This window comes from Camelina sativa, chromosome 11 (genome assembly GCF_030686135.1).
Source record: "Camelina sativa cultivar CO46 ecotype springtype chromosome 11, ASM3068613v1".
Lineage (NCBI taxonomy): Eukaryota > Viridiplantae > Streptophyta > Magnoliopsida > Brassicales > Brassicaceae > Camelina > Camelina sativa.
This window is the reverse complement of record NC_141890.1, coordinates 18,656,880-18,678,132: the sequence shown is the minus strand read 5'-3', so window position 1 is coordinate 18,678,132 and position 21,253 is coordinate 18,656,880. Positions and strand designations below refer to the sequence as shown.

The 21,253-nt window shown below is 35.1% G+C and overlaps 1 protein-coding gene and 1 pseudogene across 2 annotated transcripts; one reads left to right on the top strand and one right to left on the bottom strand.

Annotated features, from left to right (window-relative positions):
* The first annotated feature begins 9,854 nt into the window (after positions 1-9,854).
* On the top strand, positions 9,855-16,406 carry LOC104723856 (uncharacterized; annotated as a pseudogene). The gene is made up of 4 exons (XR_015570642.1): positions 9,855-10,429; positions 14,944-14,981; positions 16,215-16,221; positions 16,264-16,406. The product of XR_015570642.1 is annotated as an uncharacterized LOC104723856 (transcript).
* A 1,297-nt stretch (positions 16,407-17,703) lies between these two features.
* Positions 17,704-19,121, bottom strand: LOC104723855 (uncharacterized). The gene is made up of 2 exons (XM_010442276.2): positions 18,415-19,121; positions 17,704-18,291 (listed from the first exon to the last, which is right to left on the bottom strand). The coding sequence occupies exons 1-2, from the start codon at positions 18,909-18,911 to the stop codon at positions 18,126-18,128; spliced, it is 663 nt and encodes a 220-aa protein (XP_010440578.1). The 5' UTR covers positions 18,912-19,121; the 3' UTR covers positions 17,704-18,125.
* Between the last annotated feature and the right edge of the window lie 2,132 nt (positions 19,122-21,253).

Below are 21,253 nucleotides of genomic sequence, written 5' to 3'. Positions count from 1 at the left end.
TGGGATGGGACAGAGGATCGAGGGGCCCTAGGATGTGTGGATGTTCCCTAGGAAGTATTTTCCCTAGGATGAGAGATGCTCCATGATAGGCCTCAAGCGTTGATGTGGATATCCGTTTGATGGTGCTATGGCATGTGAGAATGGTTCATGGTAGGACTCAAGCGTCAATGTGGATATCCGTTTGATGGTCCTATTGCGTGAGAAGTCTAGGGTGGTCAAGTGATCTTGATGCATCGCTAGTAGTTTCCACCTGGCAGTGATTGCGGGTGAAGTGGCGTGGAGGCCAAGTTAGAGGGGAAAAATCTAGAAGAGTCAAGTGTCTTGATTGTGTCTAGATTGATTGATTGCTTGCTTGATTGTTGATTGCTTACTTGTTACGCTTCCGCATTGCGTGCTTTGGTTGTGGGGTAGTTGGGGTAGTTGGATGTGTTGAGATAGCATATTATAGGGTTGCCCAACTCACTGAGTAATACTAGATTACTCACCCTTCTCCACAATTGTTTTTCTTGCAGGGGAATTAAAAGGGTAGAATCGAGTTTAATGGATCAGATAGAATGTTTTCGTGTTGTGTTGCAAAGTCCATATTTTCTTTGTTCGCTTGTTTTCGCATTCGAGTTGGATCCAACGTTTTTTTATTTTGTGTTGTTGAGTTGTAAACATTATATTATTTAATAAATCGATTATTTTTATATATAATTCGGATAGGTGGAGCTGGTACGGATAAATCCGGGCCAGCATAACGCCGCGTATGTGCAGAGGGTTAAAAAGCCTAAGGGATGTGCGTAGCGGATAGATGGCTGCCGGTGGACTGGCTGGAGAACCTAATTCGTTGGTGGAACCTTGGCCGGATCACTAGCAGTTGTCTTGTTGTGACGACCTCCGGGCCGGTCCGCGGTTAGTCCGGCCGTGTGGATGGTTCTGGGGCGTTACAAGATCTGCCTTAGGTTTCCGATCGTGGAAGGTATGACTTGAAAATCCAACCAAAGCCGACTTCTTTTGACACATCTCGCCAAACTACAACTGAGAAGCATAGGGTCGTATCTGTACCTATTACCAGTGGTGATTGGTTTTGGTTGAGTCTGCCGAAAGTCACTGATATGATCCTCCCAAGGAATCAGCACCTTCGATTTGGTAGATAGATAAACCTTGATTCTAAAGACAATGAAGCCTCAAGAATAAGGATGGTGGAACGAATGGTCACACAAGAGTTGCGGAAAGACTCTTGATATACCGGTTTGATCTTTTCAGCCTCGCAACAAAAGGATCGGATCTCTTAGCCTCGCACCAAGGAGATCGGAGTTTTGACTATTGGAATCACACCAAGTAGTCGGTTTTGATTTTTGGAATCACACCAAGCAATCAATTTTGTTTACAAAGAACATAAGAGAATCACTCTCAAAAGAAAATGTTTTACTAAAAAGTTTGATTGATTATTTCATTACTCTTACATGAGTTTATATAAGATAAAAAAAACTTGGTAACAAAGCCAAATATTAACTATTCTTGAAACTAAAAACAATAAAGATAGCTGTTGAATGAAGATTCAACACTTGAAGTTTGCCTTCCCAAGGTGAGTTGAACTCCAATTTTCGTCACTTTTCTTTGACCACAAAATAAAGTGATTATTTTGGGCTTTCTTGGACTTGAGTTAGACTCAAAGTGGGCTGAACTTTGTAGACATCATCCCCAATATAATTTTCCATGTTCTCTTTGGCCATAAGCTCTTGAATTTGCCCATTAAGTGCCTCCTTGATCTTCTCTTTGTTTTGACTCTTTGGTCCAATTTGCTGATGAGAAACAACATGGACTGTATCATTTTTTCATTTTGGACTTATTAGAAACAACTCCTGGTTGCCAAACATAATTCTGGAAGCTCCTAAACCAATTAGACCTAAAACTCTTCAAGTGAACAACTAGATTAACCTCCTTTGGCAAATGGAATGTATCCCAAATAGTAGTTTGGCTGGAAGAGTTGATCTTTGACTTTGTTCATGTTGAACAAAACTCAAGAATATTCTTATATGGTCTCATGATCATACCAGTCACTCCTTTGCTTGAAAAATTGTGTTGGTTAGGGTTTCGACGTTGTTCGATTGTTTCTACTCAAACACCCTTTTGTTTCGTCTAGTCCAGATCATCCACATGACCCAAGGGAATAGGATTCCATGTCCAATTCCAGAAGGCAGGAAGCTTATTGACTATTTCAATACCCATTTGGAGGCTTGTAATCTGTAAGGGTTAAATTGGGGACTTGAATGGGGCTAGCTCCCACACTTCTTTGGCGCAAGGGCAGTGGAAGAACAGATCTAAGCATTTTCCTCTTCCTCATCTGCCCATAAGCCATTTGACATAGCACTGTCCAATCTGCAATGGACTAGGTGATAATTTCTCTTTTTTCTCTATGAGAGGAAGTTTTCGGAATGTCTAAGATCAAATAGATCACATTTCGACATAAAAGTTAGGATGTCAACAAAGGTGCCCCTATGTCTCTCTGGACCTCCTTGCTTCTCTGTATCGATTATGTCGTTAAAATCACCAGTGAGAAACCAGGGGTTCTCCCTGCTTGTACTCAGGCCCCCTCTAGTAGCGGAACCTTTATCTGGAGTATTTTTTCTCTAATGAATTCTGGATTAAGCATTTATTCCTCTTTCTTTATTTAGCCCCATTTAAAATTAAAGGTGAAACAACCCGAACCGTTTTTTTTATAATAATAATAATATAACTATATACCCATAATATTTAGTTATAACCAACCAACAAACCATCAATAACCAAACATACACAGCTAATAAATATCAAACTAAATCCGATATACTAAAATACAATATCAATCATAACTAATAAAAATCATCAACCTAACATGCTTCTAAACCAGATTCTAACATAAATAACATAACCAATAATACAACCAAGACCCTATATCATCCTCTTCCTCATCGCCATGACTTCACGCTACACACGCATTATTTGCACCACAAACACAATGAGATGCGTGAGTATAACCAGAAATACTCAATGAGGCGATCCTCCCATCTAAGAGCTATACACACAAGCAAATCAAGAGTACAACCACAAATAAAACATAACAAACCATCCATTAACCAAACACCCAATAACATAAAGCACATATATGTGGCTAGATCTATATATCTTGAAGTACGAGACGTTCATGTGCGTGTATAGAAGAGCATAATAGTAAACAAGACACAAGCTTTATTAACGGGATTCAGATAACCTACATCCCCGGGACCAAGTCCAGGATTCATTAATTAGAAATAGAACTTCAACATAACCATCAAAAGATCTCCATCTTATTGATGGGGCGACGCCATACACCTTGTGTGCATCTCTCAAGAATATTCTAAGACGCGCACATCTTTATGAAACGCTCTCTTGGTATCTATAACAATGGCTCAACCCTAGAATTGACAACTTTCCTATTCTAAACCGGTAAATTAACATATTTAGATAACTTCTAAATAGAATTAAGAGTTAATTAAAAAAAAAGCGTTTGTCTTAGAGTGGTCTTCGGATTTAGGCACTTTGGACTGCTCTTTACTAAAACAGGCACTTTTGCAGTGTAAAAAAACATTTTTTCCCTTAGTTTATTGACATCATCTTTTCATCTTCCTCTCGTTCTTCTCTCTTCTCCGACGAGTTTGAAACTGAAATTGGGAATTTACTGTTAGAGGAAATATCATAAACAATGTTTGGGTTCTCTATTTAATATCCATTAGGGTTTATTTTTCTCCTTTTAAATCTGTTTTTTGTATAGTCCATTAAATAATTGAGAGAGAAGCCGCACAACCACTACGGAGAAGCCACCGGAAAACCTTCGAGAGAAAAGCCGCTCTAAAAAAAATTAACCGTTGACCACTAATCTCTACATCGTCCAGACCCAAACACAGCCACTCCTCAGACAACTCTACGAGCCACCGTCGCTGTCTTCATCTGCCGTTAAACAAGAGCACCGTCTTCTAATGCCCATGATCCTGGAGATAACACGCCGGAGGAACCTTGTCATAAATCGGAAAGATACCACTGTTTCAGACCACCGTGATTTTTTATCTTCTCAGAAGAGAAGTCTCCCTCATATCAAATTGATTGAGCTTAAATTACAGCTAATTTTGTGAAGGGCACTATCGTCATAAAATTTTGACTTTTGCTCTACAATTATATTGTACTGTACAAAGTGTCTAAATCTGAAACTCCTTGCCAAATAATGCCTATATCGACAATATTCCCTAGAATTAATCCTAATTTCATAATTCAGTAGGATTAGTATAGCTTGCACCCCAAGCTATCTTCAAGCTTATGCCAACATTCTCGCTCTTTATGTTTAAACTCTTTTTCTTCCAAATCTCTCATGCCAATGAGATCCCTCGTTTCTTTAAACTCGTTTCTTCCAAGCGCTTTAGTCAAGATATCTACTTTTTGCTCACTTATGGGAACATGCAGTCGCCCATTCTCCACACATTCTCTTATATCTCTGGAAAATCTCATTTTATTTCGAGTTTGATTGATCCCTCTTTTGATGTCTTCACCAGAACAGGTAAAACCTGAAAACTTTCGAAAAAAAATGTGTCCGAAACAGTCTGCAAAGCTTTAATAAATCACAAACCAACCGTCGAACATTATCTTCATCACCTTCATTCTTTCATGTGTATGTTAAATAAGATTCAACTTCTGAACCATCTTCAATACATACCCGTTCTTTCCACATAGACATAACCGAAAGAGACTTCACCTTAGTCTTTCTAGTCTTTGTGACTCCAATGGACACATCTAAATTGATCCCAATCAGCTTCTCATATAGAGTAAATCTTTACGTATGATTTTTTTTTCAGATGAGCTTGATATCTCCTTGCAAATTTCCTTTGAAAACTTATGATAATCACTGAGAAGAACCTCTTCTCCTTTTTTTTCATCCAAAACAAGAATAATCAAATACTTTCAACCTTGATGATGTAGATCAAATCTCCTTGTCTCTTTTTTCATCAGCTCTAATTTTCCTCTGTGATTTCTTTTAATCTCTTCAACCACACAATCTACTTTATGAGATTTGTTAATCACACATACCTGTTTACAAAACCGAAAATATCATCTTCTCTTCTGAACTTATGCTCTCTAATCTAGCTTTCAATATATTTCTTCACAACTTCTTGTTTTGAGACAACTAAAATTCTGCATTTTTCATCAGTTCTGATGCAGAACACAAGGGAGTAGCAAACCAACCCCGAAAATTATGAAATTTTGTGAGAATATCAATAACAGTCATATGAAGACACATGAAAAAACAGATCACGATTTCCATTTACGGTTTGAAAGTTACGGCCACTTTCCCAGAACAGATCTGGAATGATGCAACCTGCTAGCAGTTCAACTTTGAAAGCAAGTTCCCAAAACCACAAGGAATCAGATGACAATCTTTATATCATTGGAAATATATCTCTCTCAAGTTTTCAGAACACCTTTCGTAGCTTCAATCCGAGGTATGTAGACAAAGAACACAAAGAAGCAAAATCGATATGTTTCACTTGACTTTATGCCCTTTGTTAAAACATTTCAACATCATTTAAATCCAGTATGAAATCGTCGAAGAGGCAATCTCACAAAATGTTTGATATCTTTGTTTCACACAGAATGAAATAGCTTAGCACCAAGATCCTTGCAGGAATCACATCATCCTCTATAGCTCCCAAAAAACTTCGCCATTTTCAATCATCATGCAATGTTCGACTTCTGATTGCCTCCTCCTCTTAAATTCTCTGAGTCTCTCCACAAATACCAGGGTCACCTATCAGAACTATATTTCATAGGCTCATCTTTGAGTCATCCTTTCCCCACAACGAGAACCATTGGTGACTACATGATTAAGACCATAATTCTTTTCATCTTCTCGCTTTGAATTTTCTATGTAACTCCTCTACAAACCTCTTGGCTTCAATACACATCAACACACATCCAAGAATGCTTATCAAATAAGACAAGGCCTCAATACTTCTTCTTATCAACAAAAAGTTTCACCAATGTTGTCTTTTTAGTTCTCAATCTTGCATATGCTTCATTTCGATCTATTTTTTGAACTTCTGAAGTCACAACACGAGACAGATCATTCTGATCTACAATGTTCAGTACCATACTCGTTTTCACTGGTGTGCTTCTCAACCTCTGAATCTTTCTTTCGTCACTTCTATCGAGATTTAGAAAACCAGCCTTTGAATCTTCACATCTTAAGCACATTACAGAGTTGCAGTGAGAAATAATTTCAACCTCAATCTCATCGTAGAAGGAGATTCTCAATCCCTCCCTTTGATAAATCTCAGATTCCAAGAAGAGAGCCATACTCGCCGTTAAATCTATCTCCGACACAAAACTATAGCGTCCAGCTTCTTCCAATAGACCATGACTATACTCGTCGTGACTCTCCCTATCATCTCCATGAACTTACGAATCCAGATCGATGAACCCAACATCAAACATGCTAACATCACTTTCTCTCAACCAAACCTCTTCAGCACAATTGAAACCACACACCAAGAGGAGGAAAAAAAACTTTGCTAATCGTGTGAGCTAAACACTCGATCTACAGAGAAGAAGACTAATGTATTGGTTGATTTATTACAAATTCCCAAATTCACACGTGTCCACTAGCTTCCAAAACAAAATTTCTTAAACCCTCTATTTCTTCTAGCAGCTCTAATACATGTTTCTAATTTTCCTTACTCATTGTGAATCACCATTGATGCTGGAGATGAAGACTCAAATCTTTAATTTTGCAATTATATCCCAAACGTTGTTGTGGAGTAGAGAATCGACTTTGTCAACACCAATTTCACCATCGTTGATTTAATATCTTGATAGCCATTGAAACCCAAAAATCCAAGCCCATGCTATCTTCTTCTCTTAATAAACATAGCTCTTGGTTCAGTAAGCCAATCATAACAAACCAATCTCTTGTATCTTCTAAGTCTTAGAGCAGACAAACTAACAACAAAAACCCCACGAACACGAATGATTTCTACTGTTTCAAATTACACAATCCATGAGTCTTTGTTCCTATCTGTCACGTTCACAATTTCATTCTCCTCTTACACACGTTCATGAACACTGTAATTCTCATCCAATTAACCTTTCTTTTCAAGCCCATGTCAGTAAAACTCTTTTCTTCTCAATTGTGTCCTGACGGAGGTAATAGAAACCATCAAATTAGTTGTGCTCTTCATACAACTCTGATAGAACAAACCCTTTATGAGAGTTTGTGATTTATTCTGCCCCTTCATGAATACTCTCTACCTTCTCATATGCATTCTCAGCTAGCCACAAATTCAGGATCACACCCGAAACGAGAAAAATTCTCTATAGGCTCTGATACCAAATAAAGCACATATATGTGGCTAGATCTATATATGTTGAAGTACGAGACGTTCATGTGCGTGTATAGAAGAGCATAATAGGAAACAAGAAACAAGTTTTGTTAACAGGGTTCAGATAACCTACATCCCCGGGACCAAGTCCAGGATTCATTAATTAGAAATAGAACTTCAACAATACCATCAAAAAATCTCTATCTTATTCATGGGGCGACGTCATACACCTTGTGTGCATCCCTCAAGAATACCCTAAGATGTGCACCTCTTTATGAAACGCTCTCTTAGTATTTATAACAATGGCTCAACCCTAGAGTTCATAAATTTCCTATTCTAAACCGGTAAATTAACATATTTAGATAACTCCTAAATAGAATTAATCCTAATTCCATAACTCGGTAAGATTAGTATAGCTTGCACCTCAAGCTATCTTCAAGCTTATGCCAACATAACTTATTCACCACACCTACACATCATCACACAAAACAAGTCATACAACCCAATCGTTTAGACAAACTCATGGTCACGCACTCAACTTATCAAACTGATTCTAACAACAAATACAACCAGGAGACTGTCCTAATGTCTGAAACAGCCCAACAACACCCTACAACAAGCCACACAACCAAAAACAACCTTAAAGCAATATGAACAGAAACAACACAAAACTACAGTCTTAAATGCGAAACCCTAAAATGAAAACCAACCGCTAACTATCAAATCCGTCCAGTGAAAAGCTAGCCCTAGACGTCATGAAGCTTCCCACAAAATCTCGTGCCTATCGGATAAGAGAAGAGTCCACGATCACACTTACAATCTCCGCTGGTCTCAGTTCACGTCTGACACGAAGTACCTCACGAAACTGCAGATATCTCCTCGATTATTAACTCAAATCTAAATCCGTAAAAAGAAGAATCTAGATACAAGGTATATATATACCAAATTTCCTTACCTTTAGGTACGATTTACTATGTCAAAACTTCTTTCACCCAAAACCTGACAGCTCTGTCTCCCTTGCTTTACACACAAAAATCGAACCTCCTCTTCCTCACACCTCCTCTCCACAAAAAAGCTCTTTTTTTTCCTCTCTACACGAACGAACACAATCACAAAAAAAGAGTAGAGAGGCGTGAGTTATAGAAAAATTTAGGGTTCATTGGTAATTAAATTAAACCATAATTTATCTAAACCGATACGAAACCGATTCCACCCAATTTCTGATATAAATCCCAATATTCATTATTTTCTAGGACACAGGTGTTACAAAAGGGTTTTTGATTTATGGTTTATGAAGGGGAGGGCGTGCTCTCCTCTTTTTTTGCCAGAGTAACATTAACATCTTGGCTGTCAGAAGGGTGACTAGGCTTGCCGTCAACTAACTTGTTTTCTTCATGCTCAATGGGGCTCCTCGGGTGAGCTTGCTTAGATAATCTATCTCCCTCAACATCTTGATGGTTAAACATGGTTTGCATTGTTTTACAGGGTTTCATGATAGCTTTCGTGCCAATGATTGTGAAAAATTGAAATAATCCCAAGTTGAGAGATGACTAGTGATGTAACAGTCACATATATCCGAGAAATGGATAGGAGTTAATAAGGAGGAAAATTGACATCATGCAAAATTAGAAAATCACCAAAATAGGTGAAAGAAAAAGTACTACTTTCTTTTGGGTAATGTGGTTTTCGTTAGAAATTCCATAAAAAACTTTTGGGAAAACTGTCGTATTTTCCCATAAGAACTATTACATCGTAGTGAATAGAACCAAAATTTTGACTACGTCTCAGATATCTCCGGAAAATTAGTTCTCAATTTAAATCGCTATAAATTGAAAGTTTTGTCTCTTTTTTTTGTTTTTAAATAAGTTTATTGTTGATTTATGAAGATTTATGTTGAGAATTATTTTTTCGGAGATATCTGAAACTTGATCAAAGTTCTGGTTCTATTTTATACGTTGTAATAGTTTTGATGGATAAATAGGACGTTTTCCCAAGATTTTTTAAGGAATTATAGCCGACTCTAACACAACTCATATGCAAACTCATATATCATTTGAGACTGAAGAAAAGTGAGTTGAAGCATTTTTACTAATAACTAGGCTACCATTTGAAGTGTTTACGGAGCAATCGGCTAGGCAGTTTTTTCCATATTGGGCAAAGGTTAGTGTAGGAAAGTGACTCGGTTCATTCCGTAAGAAACCAAATATACGGCAAGGCTATATAATTTAGTACACATACAATCTTATATTTGTGTCTCTTTGTTTTTATTTACAGGCTTGAATATCACATGGAACAAGTTCTGGTTTACGTACTAGATAACACTACAACTAGACTTTGACAGTTGACTTAACAAAACTCATCTATTTCTTATCTCTTTCCTCTATTTATAGAGACAAACAAGACAAGAATCGTGGTCCTAAACTTGGCTTCCGAGCTCCTTGTACCTCTTCATTCATTGGCTCTTTCAAGTAGGGTCGCGAGCTCATCTTGTACGTAGAAACTTCCACATTCTGACTTATCAAAGTACATATCTTCATATTTCGTATGTCTAAGCCACTTATCTTCACAATTTCCTTTCGTATTATCTTTCTTTTCCTTCGTAATCATACAATCAATAATGAATGAGCTTCACGAAGCCGCAATTTCTTATTACAACAACGACTCTAGGGAAAAACAGGATTTGGCATGGCAATTTTTCCGGGCAATGGACGTTGATGGAGACGGCCGTGTCAGCCTTCAAGAGTATACTGGCTTCTTGTGTCGAACGGCCGATTTATCTTGGGTCTGTCCTGAGATGTTCCCACTGAAAATATACGCACACTTTTGGGAGGTCTGGACGCTTTACTACGTGTCTCGGACCCGGACCATTAGCTGCCGCACGTGCCTTGGGTCTCTCAATGGTCTACACTTCACGTGTGTCACGTGCTTCGATACACCATGCATGTGGCGAAACCTTTGATCTCTGCGTCAACTGTTATATGCGACGGACCTATAGTCATTCGCATTGTCTCTTCTTGGATAGTTATGTCTTATTACGATCTAAACGTATGCCATATCCTCTGGTACGTTTTTTTATCAATCGTTTTCTATCTAACAAATTGTTATCTATTTAGGCGTTTGCAATGGCTGGCAGCTATAGACATATATAGTGGTGTATCGCGCTTAATTCTGTACTCTGTAGTCTAAATGAAAAGTCAACATTTTGTATCATTGACATTCTATACTATTACCGACCGTAGCCTAATATATATATACTAGATAAGGATCCGCCCGATATGCGGGTTTAAATTTTGTAAATTAAATTAAATTTTAAAAAAAATTTATTAAAATTTATTGTATACTATTTATAATTTTTTTTTCTATAATACAATATTTATATCTATATATAATTTTTTTATGTATGTTACCATTAAAAGTGTATTTTTTACACCTAGGTATACTGTATGTTACAAATATATTATTTACTATCACCTAGAAAATATCTATATAAACAAATTAAGCCAACTCTTATATATCTCTTTGCTTTCACTTTTGCATAGTTTTTTTAATCACTAAAATTGTTTGCTTAAACATATTTTGAATAAAAAATAAATTACATCACAATAGTGTATTACTAACCATGGTGAGAACCTCGGTTCTGCCCTCCTCCCTTATGGAGAGAACCTTGCGTCCAACCTCCTCCACCTTGGAGAGAACTTTCACTCCACCTTCATCCCTTGGGGGAGATAACCTTGCGTCCAACCTCCTCCATCTTCCTCCCTTGGGGAGATAACCTTGCATCCAACCTCCTCCACCATAGAGAGAACTTTGGCTCTGCCCTCCTCCTATGTGGAGAGAACATGTTCACGTCTTTTAGCTATATCAAAGTGGCTTGCTCTAGCAACCAATGAAACAAAAGATTTTTTTCTAATGTCACAAAATCTTTTGATAGTAACTAATGTTAAATTTTCCAATGTATTTTATCGAAGTTTCTTTGACACACCATGATGTAGTCTCTGTCTCCAAGCTCTTATGGATCTATCAACAATGATTTATGTTTTTCCAATCTATCTATGTTTGTTGTAGGCTTGTGCTTGATTAGCCTATTTTATCCAACCATTAGGTTGATGACCTTCTCCTCTTTATCTTCTTTTGAGATTGAATGAATAGTAACAATAACGTTTGCACAAAAAAAAGAGTCTATGACCAACCAATCAAAGTTAAGAAATTAGAAGAAAATTAGTTTGACATAACTAATGAAATAATAGAAAATTATAATCACGGTAATATATGAATCTCAAGTAATTCAAAGATGAAAATATAAATTAAATAAAACAATCAAAAACTGCTACAATAAATTTTAAAATACAGTATTAGGAAAAGAAGATGCATGTATTGATGTTCCATTTTTTTCGGTCAACATATTAATATTACCTATTCCAAACTAAAAAGTAGAAAGTATGAGTATATTTTGGTTTTAAAAAATAAGGAAAATTTATCTTCCCATTAAAATAGGTTTGTAACAACCCGTCCCGTAGATCCCACTAGCCTCCCGCTAGCTTGCCCCCATAGGCCTTAAGCTGGCCCTGCAGGGCATCGATCCTAACTCCTCACCGTAGAAAGGAACTCACATCCAAATCCACCAGTAGGTTATTGGTGCGTCAGACGTTCCTCGAACCCTGGTCCCCACCCTTTAACAACTTTCCCACATGACAAACTGTCACCAATTGACCTTTGGATATTCACAGTGAGGGGTTAGGATCGATGCCCTGTAGGGCCAGCTTGGGGCCTATGGGGGCAAACTAGCGGGGGGCTAGTGGGGTCCATGGACGGGTTGTCATAAGTTTGACCAATAGAACAAAGTTGAAAGCAATATTTTTGAATAAATTATTTTGTTAGATGAATAATATGAGACGATCTATATTTATATAGAAGTGAGTATTTATATTTTTTATAATTAAATATTTTATATATATTTTCCTTAATCCTTTTTCTATTTTATGAGAAAATTTTCCAATGAGCTTATTATTTTTTTAAAAATTTCTTGCTTCCTATTTTCTTGTAAGACGTACTATATAAGATCACTTTCTGTTTAGTTAACATTTCAAAGTCAAGGATTACGTAGTATGTATTGTGAAATTGAGAAATGAAACAAAATTCAAAGAAACGACGATGAAAAGACGTGGTAATATCTAGGAATTTTTTATATGTTTGCTTCGATTAGACAACAAACAAATTGCCTTCGAGACTTGTCAAACAAAAGGTTAATAAAAAACAAAGAAGAAATTTTTACCAAGAAAAACAAAGCTAGTCAAAATTATTTTGTTTGGTGAAAAATATGTCATATTCTATTTGCTTATATAGAGGAGTGTATTTACAATCCTTTTTCTTTTCGGATTAACAAAGTTTTTTTTAATATAATAAGATTACAATTATCTTATGCATCGTTTTACCAAGCTTGAAAACTGTGATTTCTGATCGTTAAAATTGACACGTGTCACGATCTGATGAGTTACTAACTTTGATATGTGATTTCTGATCGTTAAAACTGACACGTATCACGATCTGATGAGTTATTAACTTGGATATTTAATCGTTAAAACTGACACATGTCAGGATCCGGTGAGTTTGAACTTTGATCTCTGATCGTTAAAACTGACAAATATCACGATCTGGTGAGTTACTAATTTTGAAAACTATGCTTTATATAATAAGATATATATATATATATATATATATGTACATATGAGATTAATAATTAATAGGACTTACATGCATGGTGCGGAAAAGGAGTTCGTAGAACAGATTATTGAAGATCAGGCTTAAAAATAGTCACTGCACATTGGGACATGCAGAGTGTCGGACTATGTGTTTATCAGACGTTGAAACCGAATTGAACCTTCTATATACCATTTCTATTAAGCTAGACTGTCGGACTATGTGTTTATCAGGCATATATGTTACCAAACCATGTACAGTTGAACTACAAAAACCATCTAAATCTCTTTATGTCAGGAGATCTCGGAGATTTAACATTTTTTTCTTGTTATTAAAAAGTTATTTTCTTATGCGAATGGTTTGAATTTGATGATTTGGTGCAAGAACGTGGTATGCTTCCATGTTTTTTTATCCTTTATTTTTTTTTGGCATGGGACCATGTAAGGTTATGCTTATTTGTGTAACTCAAACTTTCATATTGAAATGAATATTTACATTCTTAAAAAAAAAAAAAATAACATTTGTGTACAGTATATTTTCTTATGGTTAAAGACTTAAAGTTAACCGAAATAAGGTTAACCCGCTCGAAATAATCATTCAAATAAAAAAATCTTTTTTTTTTTTTATTCTTTCTATTTATTCTTAGAAAAAAAATATATGAAATGGTCCATTGATCCCACGCTTAGAGTTGAAACCTTTATTGACATGAGCTCTCTTTTCTGGAATCTGGTTTTACTTTCGGCCTCTTTCGAGTCGGAAGATGTTGCCATTATTTCTGCTTTACCTATTGGTAAACCAGATTCACCGGATAGATTGGGTTGGCACTTGACAAAGACTGGTTTATACACAGTTAAATCTAGGTATAATGCTTTACGTCAGACCCAGGCGGTCTATGCCCCTATTCTTGGCCCTAACATTATACCTTTACAGGCGTTTGTCTGGCAGATTCGGTGCCCACCAAAAATTAGACATTTTTTATGGCAAGCAATTACGGGTTGTATGGCGACAACGACTAATCTGCGGCGACGCGGCATGACCCGTGATCTTGAGTGTGGCCGTTGCGGTAGATCTGAGGAAACAATCAATAATGCCCTTTTTATGCACTCCGGCTTGGCAGGTCTGGGCTTTGTCCTCCTTCCCGACATCTCTGGACTGTTTCTCCTCAGAATCTGTCTATGCAAACATGGACTATTTATTTTGGAGATCCCAGCAGAATCCTTCAGCGGATATCTTCCCATGGATTCTATGGTATAGTTGGAAGGCCAGGAATGATAAGTTTTTTAGCAATTTGGACTCCAACCCGCTAGCGATTTTATAGTTAACGGAGGAGGAAGCTAAACTTTGGTTCTCGGCACAAGCAAATACAGTAGGAATTTCTCATCAGAATGGGTCTCATCCCACTACTGGCCCTATGCTTACGGAAATGGCTCCAGCCAACAGATATGGGAACTGCTTCCGATGTTTTGTGGACGGATCTTGGAAGGTGACTGACCAGTATACAGGCCGAGGATGATATTGCATTTCTCCTGAGGGAGAATCTCCCACTATGGGTGCATCTAACCTTCGCCGTAACTTGTCACTCCTCCACGCAGAAGTGGAAACTTTAATCTGGGCAATGCGTTGCATGATCAGTGCGAATATTGAGAATGTTATTTTTCTCACAGACTGTTCAGATCTGGTGAAAATGGTGTCTTCGCCATCTGAGTGGCCTGTTTTCAAGATATATTTGGACGAGATTGAGGCGGATAAGGAGGAGTTCCTATTGTAATTTGCTGTCAAAAAAAAAAAAAGAAATGGTCGCACAAATAATAGGGTTCGTAGAAACAAACAAACAAACACGTATATATATAATGATATGATTCTATTCTACACTGTGCAGCAGGCACCTGGCGATCAGAACCTATTCCAACAGCAACCGTTGCAGCAGCCACCTGATGATGATGAGGACGGAGGACCTAGAGGAAGAACAACCGTGGAGGGTAAGCCTTTCTTACATCTGCTTTCATTTTCATTTTCGTTACTGTAGTGTTTACTGTTGTTGTAAAGGTGTGCATTCTTATTTAATTATGTTCAGTACTCAAGTTTTCAATACTAATAAAATGTTGAATTCTCTCGGTGTATATAAGTTTGGGTCAGTTTAATTAGGCTAATATATATATATATATTGTTGTTTTATTTTGGATCGACTTGTTTTAGAAATCGTTAGGCACTAATCGAGTGGTCGGGATGGGCCTAGCACATAGCAAAAAAATCCGAGATTAAACATTAATCGGGATTAATTTTAGAATTATCATAATATTGTCTTCAAAATTATGATAAACACATAAAAAACATAATTTTAAAATAAAATTTTATGATTTTCATTAAAAAATTGTATATAAGTTATTATAAAACATCACAAACTCTTAATTTAAATGTCTAAATAACAAAAAAGGTATTTAATTTATATTTGGCTCTAAAAATAATCCGTATACAAAAAAATTAAACGGAAAATAATTGGATTAGACAAGTTATAATCAAATTAGACAAACATAATTAGATTATCGATGCTAAACAGGGATTAGTCATTAATCGAGACGGAAAATGTAGGTCTAGTGATTTGACAGGGTGTAATCAGTACTAGGCGGGAATTTTTTAAACAGGCATCAAACATATTAACGAGCTAGAGGTAATTAATAAAATTTTTAATTTGATCTGCCAAAAGATAGATGTAAAAGAAAACCTAAGGACAATAAGTCATTCTTCTAAAAAATTTGATTCATTGATCTTGCATTCTATATTTCTACAAGATATTATTTTGGTATTAATATTATATAAACATAGTTTACTCAATATATATAGTAGATAGATATATATAAGGCTTTGATATTATTAATTTTTTTTTTTGTGCAAATAATATCTTGTAGAAATAATAAGTAGGATTCATATTAACAACTAGAAGTTTTCTTAAGTGGTCTCTCTAGTCGAGTTAATAGTAAGAATGAATGTTAATAATGTTAAAAGATGGATCTTATGATAAAATATTAGATAATTATGGACACTAGTCTTTTTTTTTTTTTTTTTTAATTCAGTTTAGTATGCATGATATTAAATTTAAATTGAAGTATTAATTCTAATTTTTCGGTTGTGTGAAAGATAAGTTTTAACTAGAAGCCAAGTGTGAAAATGTTAACACAAGAATATGGAATTGTGGTTGCAGCTGGGATGGTGGGACGCGTGGAATGCAATGGAAGCTGCAATTGCTGTCGGACATCTCGCTACCTTTTGCACAATTATGTAAAAGTTCAGTTTCTATCTCATATACGCTCATTTTGTAGTGAATACACTAAACCATTTTATGAATCATAATTAAGTATCAACAGTTTCGACTTCTTTTAGTTTGAAAAGAAACTATTTATAAAAAACCATAGAGAGAAAAAGCGTAGGATCCCCAAATATATTTCTAGCTCTTAAACATCTGACGATTTTCAAAAGCGTGCGTTTATTTATGTATACGAAGTAGAGTTAGAGCCATTCTTCAAAGATAGTTTGACAAAATGCATTAGTTCATTTGTGTATATATGAAAACCTAAGCGTACATTTAGATTCTAGGCTATAAAACAGCCAAAAAACCACATCCATGTCAACCACAAAAAAAAAAGCAATAAATCACATCCACTTACGCAATAATTGCAAAATAGTGTTAAAGAGGTATACTCGGCTCTCACCCGAGAGACCAGGGTTCGAGTCCTGGCAACGGAGACTTTTTATTTTTTTTGTGGAATCCTTATTAGTGTTTCGACGAAGCAAACAAAGCTTACAACGTCCAACCTCAATAAGTTTTGTTTTTTTTTTTTTTTTTTTTTTGACAACAAGTTTTGTTTATTCTATAGAATTTTTTCTTTCTTTTTTTTTCTCTCTAGTTGTGGAGCTGAGAATTAAAGTGTTGTTCATACTAGCAACATAAGTAAGATTCTTTTTGTTGTTGTGTGTTGATTGACCAAATAGACTCTAGGTGTCTATTTTTGTGGTCAGTTTGTAGGTAGTTTTGTGAAAGACTTAGTTTGCTTGATTGAGCACTATGTGTGTGTTTTCATTTTCGTATAGTCTATTTCCATTGAAACCATATTGACAACTATCTTGAGTTATATCAACATTGCTAAACCATTTTGTTTCAAAATGGTGGAAGCTGTACCAAAAAATTACTGATGCTATTCTTTTGTTATGTTTTTATGAACACAAGGCTTTTTATTAAACACATCAGCTGATGTTTCATGCCGGTAAAAAAACTCGTTATGAAGGATATTTTCTAACATCATGACTTTTGATGTTTCATTCGTTCATGCATGTCTCTATCATTGCCAATATTTACTGATATGATCATGCTCATATTCATTCGTAGACGAATTCTACTTTCTACAGTGCCATGTCACGATGTAATTGACATGAACCTTGAAAGAGTAGGTTCTATAGATTACTCTGATGTGTGTAATAAAAAAAAAAGCCTTCCGGGCACTATCAATAAGTTAATTCTCATTGTTGGGTTTCATTTGTACGCATGTCCTAATATTTTGTATTTGTTGTCTTAAAGCGTATATGAATCCGGTAACTGCAAAATATTTGCTACTGCTGCCATAAATGGCTGGAAATGAAGCAATTACACAGAGGCATTACGTATGTTTCTGTTTTTTCTTTTCCTTTGCTTGTATTAATTATTACAGATCCTAAAGTTTTTGGTACTTGAAGAGACTAATCAAAAGCTCCCATTGTCTTTACAACAATGATATATGAACATATTCTTCTCTCTAGATTCTTATACATCCGTTTATTTCCCACTGGTGTCATTAGGCTGTCATGTGTTAGATATTTACAGCGTTACGTTTACCCACACTTTTCAAAGTGGAAAAAAACACAACATATAAAAGAACATTTCATTGCCAGAATTTAGAGAGATGAGAGGAAAAGAAATTAAACACTTGAAGATTCATGAGTGGGGGAGGTAACCTTTATTTTATCTTCATCTTTTTTTTTCACAGCATTAAGCTACCTGAAAGCATTTAAAAACTGACTAGATATATATGATCATGCCAAGAGCCAGAAGTTCTTATGTGTCTTGGTGTTTAGAACATAGCCTCCATTTTGACCTTTCTTTTGTACCCCAACACAAGTGCATTTACTGTTCTCGATTAGATATTCCGCTGTGTCTACTCCTTTTGAACCTCTTAGTGACCCTCCAGGCCGCCTAGATCTGTCAAATTCAAAACTCTCCTCAAAAATGTAAAGAGACCAACGTTTGTATATAAAGAACATTCATAAGCCAATTGGTATATGATTGTTCTTAAAGGGATCTATGGAGATAGAGAGGACATACCCTAGAAGGGAAGATGAGATTGTCCTGCGTTGGCCTATAATGATAACATCAACGCCAAGCTTGTCACCATGAAGAAGAATCGCTATAGCTTTGAAGCCTTCCATAGCTATACACTCGGTGTGTACACGTACCTTAGGCTGAGCTATTTCACATATCCGTTTCATCTGTTCAAGAAAGTTCCCATCTCCTTGACCTATCTCAGAGGCCAAAGCGCTTACCGCCGCAGCGTTAGAAGCGCTTGCGGTAAGGTTAGAAGCAGGAGAGGAGCCGCTGCTAGAGGAAGAGATGGAGCTTGGTAATCTTAGAAAACTTGAGAAAGCGTTTTTCCAAGAACCACCAGAGCTTTCAACATGTACAAGGATAAGCTCGTCTTGCTCGAGCACGGCGTGTGAAAGAGCGTATTGAAGAGCAGCTGCTGATTCACGGGTCGGGTCAGCGATCACCATGATCTTACGTGATTGTGGTGTTGAAGATGATCCTCTTCGACCCTCTTCCATGCCCTTACCTTCTTTTTTTTTTCTTTTTCTTTCTTCCTTGTTCCTTTTTGCCTATATCATCACCATTTTTGATGGGTTTGTTTTACTTTTGATCAGAGAAAATTAGGGTATCAAAAAGCTCAAGATTTGTTGTCACGGTTTGTGTTCATGTTTATCTCTTGAAAAAAACTGTTAAGGAAAAATAAAAGCCACTTAACCGTTGTGTGTTCTACGTTTAGAAAAAAAAAAAAAAAAAAAAAGGTTAATTGTGGTGGTGGTGGTTAGTGTTGCTATTTTTGAGGAATACGTCACTTTTGTTTTTAATTTGGTTATTTTTAGGCGTTACCAAACTTCCGACACAACAGCACAATCCCCACCATTTCTTTCTTTGGTATTGTTTGTTTTTGATAAACTTTCGCATGACTTCTTCTCATAAAATTTTGAAATTTTGAAACAGGATGATGACACTATATATATAAATGAAAGAAGAAAAAACTACAATTGCTGAATCCTTGGGTTGACAAATGTTGATCTTATTACTATTTAGTGAGCAAAGACAAATACATGCATGCATGATTCTGAAACTTGTTTGTTTACATGAGAAATAATTATTATTTACTTTCTATTTTATGTGGAAATGGGTCAAGCTTTAGATTGCAGATGGAGCTAGCGAACGTAAGTGGAGTTTATTGAAAATAAAAAAGTAAGTGGAATTTATTGTTTTTGAGTTCGGTAAATTTTATACAATTTGATGCTGATGTAGAATTCTTTTAACTTTTCGAATTTGGACTTTGTTTATTTCTGAATTTCACTCTAAGGTCTATATATGGTTTAATTTGGTTGGTTCTGCAGCTGCATCATGCCGGTAATTACACTCCACCAATAAGATCATATATGAATCCTTAATAAATCTTATGTTCTTCTTTGAGATTTTGTTCCAGTTTTGCAACTTTTGAGTTATTTATACTAGGCCTCGCGATATCGCGGGGAAAATATTTTTAAAAAAGTTAAACTTTAAAATTTAGAATTTTATATTATATAATCATTTGAAAGTAATAAAATAGTTTAAAAATATATGCTAAGAATAAAATTAAACGTTGTCTCAAAAGAAGAAAAATAGTAAGTGGGGATATACTGTACATAATTATTAAATATATATAACTATGAGTTACAAAAAACACAACCATCAAAACGAAAACATATAATAAAAAAAATATTAAGGCAAAAATTATTCAATGAAAATATGAATCGAGGTAACCTTGTAATTTTTTTGTATGTATTATAAGTATAAGATATTTTATAAAAAAATTAAATTAAATAGTAACAAGCATCATAACATTTATTGATATTTATATTACTAATAAACAAATGTAATGACAAAATGATCTAAGTGAAACTATCAAACAGAAGATTATAATAAGTAAATGCAACTTTCTGATAAGAATAATTCAAAAAATAAAATCAATTCCAACTTAGTAAAAATGTATCAATAATAATTATAATAAAAATACATGACTTTTAAAAATAAAATATTAAATAGTTAAATCTTAAAAACACATATTTTACGAAGAGTTACAATGAAGAAACACAGCTGTAAGTTACATAATTAAAGTTGATTAATTTTTTATATTACTATCTTGATTTTCTAAAATCTTTAGTCAAATTATAGAATAATTTTGGATATGAGATTATTCATATTATTAGATTCAGCATGAATCAGAAAATTCGTGTCAGCAAACAATAATTTGTTAGTTATCTAAGAAAATACACACACACACATATATATATATATATATATAGTTCAAAAGACATAAACATTTAGATAAACGTAATTATTGGAACAAAAAGTTGTGGATAAGATATGATAAAAAGATACAACTGCAAGACTTTTTTTAATGGTAAAAGGCATAACTTTTTAATGAACAGATACAACCCATCTGATTTTTTAAAAATAAATATAAGAAAAAATATTTAACGAAAAGGTATGACGAAAAATCACAATTGTTGTAGACATAACTGTACACAGAACCGACGCAACCATCTGACTTTTAAAAAATAAACATAAGAAAAATATTTAACGAAAAAGTAAGACGAAAAATCGCAGTGGTTATTAGCATTTATTCAGATTATTATTATTATATAGATTAAGCCCTGATTGGTAACACACTTTTAAGACTTAAAAAATGTTGAAAGCCTTGACAACCGATTTTTTACCAATCACACTTTTTTGGCTTTTAATTTTTTAAAGCTTTGAAAGCCACTTTTTTTGTTTTTCTCTTCCTTCTTTTCTCATTTTTTTAAAGTGTCAAAAGTCATACTTTAAAACTAAACAATTTTAAAAGCATTATTTTTTTCTTTTTATA